The 12740-nt window shown below is 33.6% G+C and overlaps 2 protein-coding genes across 5 annotated transcripts; both read left to right on the top strand.

Annotated features, from left to right (window-relative positions):
• LOC132183542 (lipid phosphate phosphatase 2) lies at window positions 1-3636 on the top strand. Of its 2 annotated transcripts, none has more exons than XM_059596890.2 (8): window positions 1-188; window positions 1044-1277; window positions 1813-1906; window positions 2005-2114; window positions 2391-2481; window positions 2788-2976; window positions 3054-3113; window positions 3249-3636. In XM_059596890.2, the coding sequence occupies exons 1-8, from the start codon at window positions 129-131 to the stop codon at window positions 3440-3442; spliced, it is 1032 nt and encodes a 343-aa protein (XP_059452873.2). In that variant the 5' UTR covers window positions 1-128; the 3' UTR covers window positions 3443-3636. The 2 variants fall into 2 exon arrangements, with proteins under 2 accessions (XP_059452873.2, XP_088369192.1); XM_088513066.1 differs by lacking the exon at window positions 1-188 and adding an exon at window positions 707-789.
• A 3602-nt stretch (window positions 3637-7238) lies between these two features.
• LOC132182692 (lipid phosphate phosphatase 2) lies at window positions 7239-12426 on the top strand. 3 transcript variants are annotated; one of them, XM_059596026.2, is made up of 8 exons: window positions 7239-7561; window positions 8528-8754; window positions 8869-8956; window positions 9058-9167; window positions 9308-9401; window positions 10465-10653; window positions 10776-10835; window positions 11929-12426. In XM_059596026.2, the coding sequence occupies exons 2-8, from the start codon at window positions 8539-8541 to the stop codon at window positions 12135-12137; spliced, it is 966 nt and encodes a 321-aa protein (XP_059452009.1). In that variant the 5' UTR covers window positions 7239-7561; window positions 8528-8538; the 3' UTR covers window positions 12138-12426. The 3 variants fall into 3 exon arrangements, with proteins under 3 accessions (XP_059452009.1, XP_059451994.1, XP_059452001.1); XM_059596011.2 differs by having other exon boundaries at window positions 7240-7584; XM_059596018.2 differs by lacking the exon at window positions 7239-7561 and having other exon boundaries at window positions 7860-8754.
• The last annotated feature ends 314 nt before the right edge of the window (window positions 12427-12740 follow it).

Here is a 12740-nt window from a genome sequence, read left to right as displayed (position 1 = left end):
TCCTATTGGAGATAAGATTCCTGGTATCTGTTTGGCAGTTTACAATCACATATTCTCTTTTTGTACATTTGTGCTTAGAAGTTACAAAATCGGCTACTTTGCGTGTAAACTTCTGCGTTTGCTCGTCGATGGCGTGGGTGAATATCAGATCGCTTTGTTCTTTTTGGAATTTCCGGGGTATCTTTCAGGTTGGTAAATTTATTATTATTTTTACTTCAGATACTGGGAAATAATTACTTTCACTGTATTTTACTTTGTAAGTAGTGATTATCATCTAATTAAACAATGATTTATTAAGATCTGACCGTTAATCAATTTTATTTTTTAAGATTGTTGCTTATGTTGCAGAAAGCTATGAATAGAACTTGTTTTCTTGCGAACTGTCGTTTCAATTGTACGAGCACCTTATCAATGAATTAGCGCTTTATTAGTAACATGGTGTCAAAGAGAGAAAATAGGCAATTTTATGGTTGAGTCACATGTTGTGATACTATCGCGATAATATTGTGACTATTTTGATGCTGTCTTGCTAATGAAATGGGAAATCAATGTGTGCTTAAACGTAGTAATGGTGAATCATGATCGATGAGGACTGGTTTAGCCTTGAAATTCCAGGGAGATTGAGATTTTTCGCAGTTGAGCGAAATTAAGAGAAATTCTTAATTTCCCAGGAAAGATTTTATACGCGTTCGAATTCATTGAATTTATTACTTGGAAGAAATTCAGTATGCAATATCTGATGTTGTAATCTGCATTTCAACTAAAAAACTATAATACTTTAGCTTTAAGGTAACAGATTGAGTTCTTTTTTCATACCCTTTTCTTCTGTGCATCAAATTTAAGCACTCGACATATAATTCGGGGAAAAAGTTGTATGAAAGAAAATTTACTTCAATCTCATGGGTCGAAAGTAGATCCTTTAATGGGGTAATAGATGAATGAAACATGTGATTTCTCTCTAAATCTTATAGCAATAATCGATTTGATGGTAAACCATGCAAAATAAATAATCACTAGCTTGTTTGGTGTTGTGTATGTTACAGCGGCGCCGAATGGGAGGAGAGGTGGCGCTTGGGGAATCGGCATACACTATTAAATCTCATGGTGCCTCTCTTGCTAGGAATCACAGTAATGATTGGATCATTTTGGTTCTTCTTGCAGTGATAGAAGTCATTCTAAATGTCATTCGCCCATTTCACCGCTTTGTGGGGAAGGATATGATGACTGATCTCAAGTATCCCTTGAAAGACAACTCAGTTCCTGTATGGGCTGTTCCCGTAAGTTTTCACTGTCTTTTTATAATTGAAATGGGTTCAAATGACGGAAAGAATGTTCAAATTCGTGACCCTTTGTTGTGTGGTACATCTTAAATCATTATTTACCTCTCAAAACTTAAGCAGATAGAAAGTGATAAACTTTTAATTATTTAATTAATATTTTGAAACAAAACATTTCAACAACTCTGTTGTGTTTTTTCTTATACAAGTTTATGTAGGACTTATTAAAGGCTAACAAATAATTGATCTTGTGCTACTGGAAACTGACAATTTTTAACACTAATTCCGTGTTACTGTTTTAACAATAGAACAGTGAAGAAAAGTGAATTTTTGGCCTTAAATGGCTTGAGATTATGTCGCATAAAACAGAGGTTACTAAATCAAATTCCCCATTTTCTCTCCTCTTGTATGGACATGTCAAAAAAAAAAGAAAAAGTTTTAACGTATTGGCGGTTTGCATGTGTGATGTGGCTATACGAATTTTCCAGAAGCAAATGTAGATAACAGGATTCTTTTCCTTTTTTTTGGTGGTCAGATGTATGCAGTTTTGTTGCCTATTGCCATTTTCGTTCTCTTCTATCTGTGTAGGAGCAAGGGAGATGTCTATGATTTGCACCACAGCACTCTTGGTAATCTTATTTTGCAGTTATTATTCATCTATAACTTTTTTTCCCCCAGTATTACATTCTTAGCTAAAGTATCGACTAACATCTCTGTTAAAGAGCAGGCCTGCTATTTTCTGTGCTAATTACTGGGGTTATTACGGATGCAATAAAAGATGGGGTTGGTCGGCCTCGACCAGACTTTTTTTATCGTTGTTTTCCTGATGGAAAGGATGTATGTTCCCATTTACCTCCAATGTCTTGTGTGTTCTTGTCATTTTTTGCACAGAATTTCCGAACACTTTTGTACCTTTGTTAGTATTTTATGCTGGCTCTCATTAATGTTTCCCCTGCTTCATAGATAAACCTTCTTTTTCTACCTAACTCCACCTTAGATTTTTTTTTTTATTTTTTTTTCCTTTTTCTTTTTTCAATTTGTTTTATGGTAATATGCCAATCTGCTCCAAAGTACTTCATTGTTGATCTTTGTATTCTTTTTTCTTTTTGTTAGTTTTATGATCAATTGGGACAAGTATTATGTCATGGTAAAGACAGTGTTATAAGGGAAGGACACAAAAGTTTCCCAAGCGGCCATACTTCATGTAAGCAACACTTCCTGCTACAACCTTCAATGTTTTTGGTGAATATGTATGGACAAAATTGCACAGTAAACAACATAAGGGAATCCATAATCGATCATACCCATAAAAAACTAATAATTAAAGAAAGTTGCCTTAAGAAAGAAAGAAGGTTTTTCCAAATGCTTGAAACTTTTTCATGATTATATTTTGGATCGATGAAGTAGACAGTATCTTGAAGCTAGAGACCATCGAATTATTAAGAATGCAAATGTATTTTATCTTATTTCACAGAGCAGTGCTGATGTAATTTAGGATTTTGCTTTGCAGGGTCCTTTGCAGGTTTGGGTTTTCTGTCATTATACCTGTCTGGAAAAGTGAAAGTATTTGATCGGCGAGGGCATGTGGCAAAATTATGCATTGTTTTTCTTCCGCTGCTCGTTGCGTCCCTTGTTGGCGTCTCACGTGTTAATGACTACTGGCACCATTGGCAAGATGTTTTCGCTGGAGCCATTCTAGGTATATGTTTTCGTGTGATATCTTGCTTATGAAGAAAATGTACTAGGAATTGCATTTTGACATGGTTCATCTTGCAGGGCTAGTTGTGGCAACGTTTTGCTATAGGCAATTCTTCCCAAACCCTTATGATGATAATGGTATATACCCATCTTTTCTCGTTTGTTCTTCAATATTTTTTTTAGTGGAATTTCCAATATTCTATATACTCTTTGCTCAATTCGTCTCATTACATCAAGGAGAACTTTGGGCTTTGCTTAATCTTCTGGTTTCAGGTTGGGGCCCTTATGCATATTTCAATGCTTTGGATGAGGTGTCACGTGCCTCTACAACCTCGGACCAAGTTACGAATGCAGGTAATGTGCAGGCCACAGGGATTCAACAAGCAAGACAAGGTGGTGATGTGGCATTATATGTAGGCAGCGATCTAAGCTCAGCACAGGATCGAATGGAATCAGGGAAGAGGTGATATCTTCAATGTCATTGTGCTCTATGCTGATCCACGTCCCCCCAACTTATTTGTGTGTATATGTAAATGGCAATTTCCTGTCTCAACTGAACTTTAGTTTTAGAAATACAGAGTGAAATTTGATTATTGTTCCTGATTAATACGTTTGTGTCGTACGGAAAAAAGAATAAAATTTTTGAAATGGCTACCCTCAATCTCAAGTAAAATAGAAATGATTATTATCTAAAACAAAGTATTAAAATATTAATTAAATGATTAATTTCACAACTCCATGTGATTTTAAGTTCTTAAAATCACTTTTATCACATTACAATAACGGGTTTTGTTGTGTACGGATCTGGTTTACATGCTGTTATTTTAATAATAGCCTGTATGTTGTAGTGTAAGGAACGATCAAGATTGAATCTCAAAGTTGATTGACTTTGATAAACTTTTAATAAGGGAGAGAAAATAAATAAAGATTTCGAGAGATTCAATCTTGACCGTTGCTTACACTACATCATATATGCTGTTATTAAAATAACAGCATATATGTAAGCCGGATCTGTTGGGCACAACTCAGTGGGAAATGAATTAAAAAAAAAAAAAAAAAAAAAAAAACTAAGTGGGAAATGGGCATACATATTTTCAATGGTTTTTGCATGTCTCTTGACGTTACAAGGTGCCGCATAATGTTCATTAAAAAACAAAAACAACAAGCGCGTCTAGCACTAGATCCTAATGGACCGGATCTTACCTTCTTATTATTATTATTTTGAAATTGGTATTGGAGTTTAGAATGGGATACCATATTTTGCGACAAAAAAAAAATAGAATGGGATACCATATTTAAATTTGTAATCATATTGAGCCACATGGATATGTTTTAATGTGGCCTTCCCTGGTCAGGCCTTCATTTTTTATATTTGTTTTTTGTTACTTAATTTCATTAGGTGATAATTCAGTCTGTACCAATATATTACTAATTGATGGGGATGCGTCTACAATGACAAGGTTTCAGGATAAAATAAATTAGTCCCGAGAATTTTAATTTATCTTTTTGATTGTGGAGAAGTCATCAAGACTCAAGAGAACAAAACCATAAGTTTTTGAGAATATATATTGGTTTTTAATTTATTATGAGTGATCATATAATTTCGAGTAATACTTAGGACCATCTTTTTATCCTCTTAAAGTTGATATAGCTTTTAAAATTACCATTGGATCAAAATTCAAGTATGATTTATCTAAAATTTAATGGTGATTTTAAAAATTATATCAGCTTCACGAGGATAAAAAGATGGTTCCTAGCACTATAAATGATTACTTTCATGTTACCTTCTCTCATTCGATGAGGAATAGTGCAAAACAAACCAATTACATGATGGGATTGGTATTTTTGTTAAAATTTTGTTTTTGTTTTTGTTTTTTCAAAAGAAAATCATTAACAGACAACTAAAACATAAAATACTTGTAAAAATAATTTAAATATTTTATATCATGCCATAACACTTTCAAATCACAATAAAAAACACATTTCAAAACAATTTTTCATTTTTCATCGGCATGTCATGTCTGCAATTAACAAGATTTGTTAGTAGCCAGTGATGAATCATAGTACTGGGTTTTCTTCAACTTAGTCTCTCAAAGAATTACATTTTTTTTTTACTATTCATATTAAAAAAACATGTGAGAAGCATATGCCATTAAATAAAGAACCTATGTTACTTTTAAAGACGGAGTTGGATATGAATTTTTTGTCATTGTCCTTAGGTGAACATGGGATACAATTATTGAGCCTCATCAACTCCTCTTAATAATAATAATAATAATAATAATAATAATGACCCATAACAGATCATGTGCGCTTACCATAATATTAATATGGTAAATTGGCAGGCTGCATTTTTCTTTTAATGATAAAAAAATAAAAATAAAAATTAAAAAAAAGGGAAAACTCAAAATGGGAAAGAGTAGCTTTCAAGTTGCAATATTCAAGAACAATTATTGTCATCTTGGCAATTTTGAATATTTATCAAAAGGAAAAATCTCTTTGCTCACGTCTATTTTTTTTTTTTTAATTTATTTATCCAATCTTCTTATACGCAATCGATGTTCATTCGTAGTCTTTTTCCCCCTCCCTTAATTATCAAGGTTCATAAACTTTTCTTTTAATCTAAAATTTGTTTTTTTCTTCTAATCCACCAATAATCTTCCGCCACACACTGCTTTTTCTTAAAGGCATTCAATTGTATGGCCGTAAAAGGCAAGGATAGAAGTATAATACCAAGAACAAGCAAAGAATATTAGGGTTTTGACAAATGGTTATCATTTTGGGATAAGCAAAAAAAAACAAACGATATTGTGGTGCCGAAAAGTTAAGTGTTTAGGGAGATAATGATGTAATTATGGAATAAATAAAAGCTTCATTTGAAAAGGACATGCATGAATCATGATACAGCTTTTGGAAGTTTGAACACCTTCATAGACTTTGTTTTCCCCGAGAAAACTTTCACTCGTTTTGCAGCCTTTGTTGCCTAGATCACCTTGTCAACAATTCAGGATAATTGTCTTCGAGAATAGTTTAATTGGTTGGGATTACGCTTAATGAAGCGGAGGTCACTAATTCGAATCTCTCTCCCACTCTTGTGCGGATATATAAAAAAAAAAAAAAAAATAGGGATAATTTTTAGTAGAAACAAGATCAAAAGATCAAAAGAAATCAATGAAATTTAGAAGGGAAAAAAAAAAAAAGAAGAAGTCTATAATTATTTTGGAAATAAGTTAATGTTCTGAAAATAATTAGAGGCTGGCAAAATCTCTTTAGTTAAATTCAATAAAAGCCCCTTCTCAATTAGGATATTTTCATATGCAAATTTTTTAAATGGTTCATATTTAATTCTAAATTATTTTGGAAAAAAAAAAACTAAATTAAATATGAATCTTGAAAAAATTATAAAAGATCTCAAGTACTTTTTACAACACCTAAACCAAATCTTTTTTTTTAAAAAAATACTTTTGAAAAACAATTTATCAAGAGCCACACCCCCTGGTGAAAGCTAGGTTTTGACAGTTTTGTTGATTCACGGGGTGTAGGTGTGTTACACGGGTTTGAAATTTATCTTTTAAAAATGGGTACACGAAATGACAGTTCATGTCATCAAATAATAACATACTAAAAAGACACATATCAATTTAATAAATTAAATTTTAAAAAATATCATTCAAAGGTGTTTTCTATTTCAAGTGAACTATCTTTTATAAATAAAATTTAATATTTTTATGTAAGTAATGTCACATTATTTATTTATTTTCTTACATGTCCACACAAGAGAAGAGGAGGGAGATTTGAACTAGTAACTTCCGCTTCATAAGACGTGGTCTACTATCAATTGTGCTACCCCTGAGATAATTTTTTTTTTTTTTTTGTAATTTGTATCAGCTGTAATTATTGCCTAAAATGTTTTTGTCTTTATTTCACTTCAAAGAGAGGGAATTATATTCCGAAAACCTGTATGGAAAACTAAAGTGCTCATTATTATAGGGGTAGGTAGGATAACAAATGATTAAGAAGGTCAGTTATTATTTGTCTAGAAAAAGAAAAAAGTTCAATTGTTTATAGGTGTCATTGGTTCTCATATAATATAATTACCGCAAATTCTCAGATTTTTTTTTTTTTTTGTTTTGTTTCAAACGTGTTTATTTTTGTCGGTTGTATTTGTTGGGCCTTGATTCAATTAAAAGAATCCACCACAACGGCTACGAAACGACTCTGGCCTGGTTCCCCAAACGACAAGTAAACCCCACCGGTTTTAAAAATTTAAAAACAAAACAAAAAAAGAAGAAGCTCTCTCATATTCCCATGCTTAAAATTCCGCTTCTTTTTCTTCACTTTCTCTGTTCTCTCTCCCAGTGCCTGTAATGTAAAGGCAAAACAGATCTTTACCTTGAATACTTCTCACACTTTCATTCTCTCTCCGCGTAAAATCCATTCTCTCTCTCTCTCTCTCTCTCTCTCTCTGAAAACTTTTCGAGTTCTCTCTCATTCTCACATATTTTGAGGTAAACTAGAAATTTCAAATTCCGTGAGTGAATCGCTGAAAACTTTTCGAGTTCTCTCTCATTCTCACATATTTTCAGGCAAACTTGAAATTTCAAATTCGGTGAGTGAATTTGTCTTTTGTCTTTCTCTCTGTGAATTTGTTTGTTTGTTTGTTTTTATGTTTTGTTTTGTTTTTCATTTTTTTTTATGCACATTGTGATACTCGTTTTTTTGTTTTTCGTGCTTTTGTTCTGGAGAATTTGCCTTTTTGTTTGGTTCCCTGGAAAGTGGAAAACGAAGGAAATGTGAAGAAAGTAGAGTTATGAGTAAATTATAATGTGTTTTTGCTTCTGAGGAGAAAAGGAAATGGAAGTTTTTATGTTATTTATGTTATTTATTTATTTTTATGAATGAAAAAAAGAAATGGAAGTTTCTATTAAATCAAGCTGATGTTTCAGTTAATGCTCGGTTGAGTTGAGTTTCTTTTTCATTTTCTCTGCTCATGGCGTAGAATGTCAAGAAGTTCTGTTTCTTTTCTTTTCCTTCACATTCTTAGCGTCCAAACGCGGCTTATAGAAGAAAATGTGCTTCAAACAAATTCCAGGCTTTTGCTGTACGTTAAATTTGTTTATAGGATTAAAGATAGTATAAATTAAAGTATAAGAATTCACTACCATTTCTGATCCTCTGTAGCCGCCGTTTTGCTCAGGGTTTTTGCTACTATATGCATACTATGCTCGCATTTGAGGCAGTTTTGGTTACACCATCAATTCAATTAGATAGATTGTTTAAGACATTGTTGAGCATTTTATCTAGCCAGTATTAGGTTATTTCGTACTTTTGTATGTTTTTTTTTTCTCCTTGTTTCACTTAAAAGGTTTATGTATGAAGTCTTTGCTTCATTTTTTTTACTTTCTTTTTCAAGAGGTTGAAGTATTCTAACTCCTCATTTATTGCTGTAACATTATCTTGTGTGATTTTTTCTTTTTCATGTTTGTGCTTGGTTATAGTGATTCGAATTTTTAATGTCATTTCTATTAACTAAGCTTTTAATTTTTCATCAGATCAGTGAAAAATGCCAGAAATTCAATTGGGTGTACACACTATAAGATCCCATGGAGTTAGAGTGGCAAGAATCCATATGTATGACTGGCTAATTCTTTTGCTTCTTGTGGTGGTAGACGTCATTCTGAACCTTATAGAACCATTTCACCGTTTTGTTGGAGAGGGGATGTTGATAGACCTCAAATATCCATTGAAAGGCAATACTGTTCCCTTTTGGGCTGTTCCTGTGAGTTTTGGCCCTGCGAAATAATAAATTCAAGAGAGTATTGTGCATGAGGTACTTGCACGTTACTTGCTCATGACATAAAAATAATCTGTTTTGTGTTCATTATTTTAACAGATCGTCGCAATATTGTTGCCTTTTGCTGTCATTCTCATCTACTACTTCATCAAAAAGGATGTTTATGATCTTCACCACGCCATGATGGGTAGCTCTTCCTCATTTTCTAAATTTTGTAATGCAGGTGTTTGTTTGCATGTCATTTTAGCATCATGATAACATTTTAATGGATGTTTTATGCATGCCCAGGCCTTCTATTTTCTGTACTTATCACTGCAGTTATAACTGATGCAATCAAAGATGGGGTTGGCCGTCCACGTCCAGACTTCTTTTGGCGTTGTTTCCCTGATGGAAAAGGGGTTGGTTCTCCAGTTCATAGATTACCCTGGTTTTCCTTTTCATTTCATTGTGTTGTTTACTTTAATATTTTATGATATAGTCTTTGCTTTTGGTCAGTTCTTTTCTCAGTCAACATGCAGTTGGTGGATGACATGTGCAGGTGTTTGATACTACCACAAGAAACGTTATGTGCACTGGAGATAAGAGTGTCATTAAGGAAGGACACAAAAGTTTCCCAAGTGGGCATACATCTTGTAAGCAGTCAACGGGTCATATTGCTGGCTTAGTGGTCATTTTCTTTTTTTCTTTTTCTTTGTGCTTGATGCATAGTTTACATCCTTGGGGATTGTTATCTTATATTGCTGGCTTAGTGGTCATTTTCTTTTTTTCTTTTTCTTTGTGCTTGATGCATAGTTTACATCCTTGGGGATTGTTATCATATATAGATATCCGACCTCACACCTCTACCAATTGTGGTTATAGTGTTGCAATGTGCTGTTGTGTTCCTATTAGTGACAAGTTTCATACCAAAAAGTTTCTTAGTTTATTCTCTATGGATAATGCTATTGTTTCCTGAAGGCTAAGCTTCACATTGATTAAATGAGAAGCAACCATCATTGAATTGTCATTGACATAAGTATGGTATTCCAAATGCCTACAGCTTCCAAAATAACAAAGGCACAATTGATCGCTTCTTCAATCAATGGTTGGGTGTTTAAATGTCCATGGAAATTGAAATAGTCAATGCTGCTTTACAAAGGATTCCGATTGTGTAGGCTTTTACATTTGTTTTCCTTTTAAGCTTTGATTCAGTAAATTCTTTAGATTGTAAAAATTCTTTCAACTAAGCGCATTTTGGAATTTCTCTGCAATATTAGATTTTTATACTTCTTTTGGAGAATGCATATCCATGGGACACCAGAATGCCCCTTTAAAGTTTCAGCAAAAGTTTCTTGTATGGGAGGAATACCACGGATATTTCTTTGTGCTCAGTTTCTTTTCAAATTTCTAACACATTTGCTGGAAGCGTAGATAGCATTTAGTCTTTTACTTTGAACAAAAGTAACCAAGACTGATGTCATTTTTCTTTCTCTTTTTTTAAATATAAGTAAATGAAATTCATTAAAAAGCGCAAAGGCGCAATCCCAAAAAAAAAAAAAAAAATATACATATAAGATTTCATTCTGTGTTTCTGCACATGGTTGTGTTGAGAGAGGGATTCGGTTACAGCTAACATTAGTTCATTTCAGTTGTTTATCTTGAGCTCCTTGTACAAGAAGAAACTTAGCTTAGACGAATTCTGGCTTTTGGCTTCAGGGTCCTTTGCAGGTCTTACCTTTCTTGCTTGGTATCAGGCTGGGAAAACCAGGGCATTTGACCGTAAGGGGCATGTTGCAAAGCTGTGTGTTGTTTTCTCGCCAATACTACTTGCTGCTCTAGTTGGAGTTTCTCGAGTTGATGATTATTGGCATCACTGGCAAGATGTATTTGCTGGAGGTCTTCTAGGTTTGTTTGTCAAGGACTTGTTTTTTTGTTTTCTTTTTTGGTTTTCTGCTGAACTGTTTGTTGGGAACACAGTCTCTGTTGCTTCTTAGTTGGCCTTTGTCTTGTTTAAACTTTTTATGCAGGGATGACCATTGCTTCATTTTGTTACTTACAATTCTTTCCACCCCCATATGATGTAGATGGTAATGCCCTCCTCTTTTTTTCTTAATCGATGGTTATGTACCATATGCTCTATTGTCTTTTTGTAAAATTTTCCTGTCAACTTTTGTGCAATGATCCAACTTACTGGTAACCAGCATCTAAGCATGTCTTCAACAGGAATGCCTAGACATGTAGCAAAAGGTTATTTGTTCTGCCTAGTCCAGTGTATTATGTCTATTTGTGTCGACTAACTGGATTAGAAATTTGTGGATGGCAGAATTCATAATTGTTGAGCTTTAAAATGTTAAATGTTTTTGTTGCTCGGATGATATCTTATTAAATAAAGAAAGATGATACAAGGTTTTTCTATTCTTTGATATAAGTATTCTGCTGCATACTAAACCTAATACCAGCTTGCTGGCATCATTGATATTAAACAAAGAGCATGGACAGGGTACCTAATTAGCAATCTCGAGAATGATTTTTATTTCATTGTACTGTTTATATTGATTAGAATTGAGACAAGATGGTAAAATACTCTCCTCCTGGAATGAAACTACAAATATCACAGTATCTGATGAATTAGAGACAAGGAGGTAGAATACTCTCCTCTTGGGATGAAACTACAAATATCAGAGTATCTGATGAAGGATGGCTATCACTTACACTTGGGGTACGTTTGGTACATAGAATGGTTATTCCAATAAGAAAAAGGAATAGTCTTTATTAATAATGGTAGAAGGTAGAATAAAATAGCATTGGTGTTAAAGTGTACATATACTTTTAACACTTGGAATATATGACGGAATGACTATTCCATTATACTTTCTTCAATTTCCAATAAAAGCTATTCACTTTTTTGTCTAATGGAATAGCTATTTTGTGTACCAAACTTCACCTTATATTATAACTGTTTTTCCACTGGATTTCACAGCTTTGCTCCGGCTCCTTGGATAAGGTTTCAAAATTCAAAGTTTCATATTATTTAACCTATGAAAAGAGGCCATGAGTCAACTGTTATACTACTGCATTCCTTTTTTTAAGTATAATTTAAGGAGTAACTATAATCTTTAAGTGGATTATTAGTTCGAATATTGGTTCATGAGTATCTTGGCTTTTTGTTATATTATGCAGGTTGGGCACCTCATGCCTATTTTCAGATGTTGGCAGAGTCTCGAAATGGCGTTCAGTCATCCACCAACACAAATAATCGTCTCATTCGGCAGCAATCGGAGCTTGAAAGTTCATATGTCCAAGCTCAACATGTCATTGAAATATCAGCAGTCGATATGCGGGACTCTGGCCCCATGCTGGATGCAATGGAAGGCGGGAGAAGATACTGACGTGAAAGGCTGCAACTGCAGAGAAAAACACTACCAGATGTCCATATTCTTCAAGATCAATATATAGGATGTATGCGTGCTTGCCTGGGCAAAAAAGAAAAAGAAAAAAGAATGTGTTCATTTCATCAGCAGATTTTAGAACTCGAACTTTTAACATGGAACTAACTTGAACCATCCTCGTTCCTTGGATTTATTTTAGAGTTGTTTGGTTGTCAACCAGTGTGTTTTTTTTCGATGCCTTGGGTTCTGATAGGGCTATAGAAGTAGTAACTGATTTGTTACCCTCTCAGACAGCACTCTTTTTTGGCGTATAGATGATTGATATCTTTGCGAATTTCCTGGCATTCATCCGGACAAATTCGTATTGGGTGCAAAAACTGTCTTTGCATGTTGAATATGTAAACTGGATTTCTGATCATGGTTCTGAAATGATGATGTAAGTGAAGCATGGATTTAGGTATTTTCATGAAAAGGTAAAGCAAGGTTTACATTGATGCAGAGTAAAATGCAATGTAATATCATATTCTTATTATAGAATATAAAATCGCAATGCCAAACGCACCCTAAACAATGATTCTCTTCCCAATTCCCATGGCTTTTTAG

This window comes from Corylus avellana, chromosome 2, assembly GCF_965113065.1.
Source record: "Corylus avellana chromosome 2, dhCorAvel1.hap1.2, whole genome shotgun sequence".
Taxonomy (NCBI): domain Eukaryota; kingdom Viridiplantae; phylum Streptophyta; class Magnoliopsida; order Fagales; family Betulaceae; genus Corylus; species Corylus avellana.
Note: the sequence above shows the minus strand (reverse complement) of the source record. Positions and strands in the feature narration are given on the sequence as shown.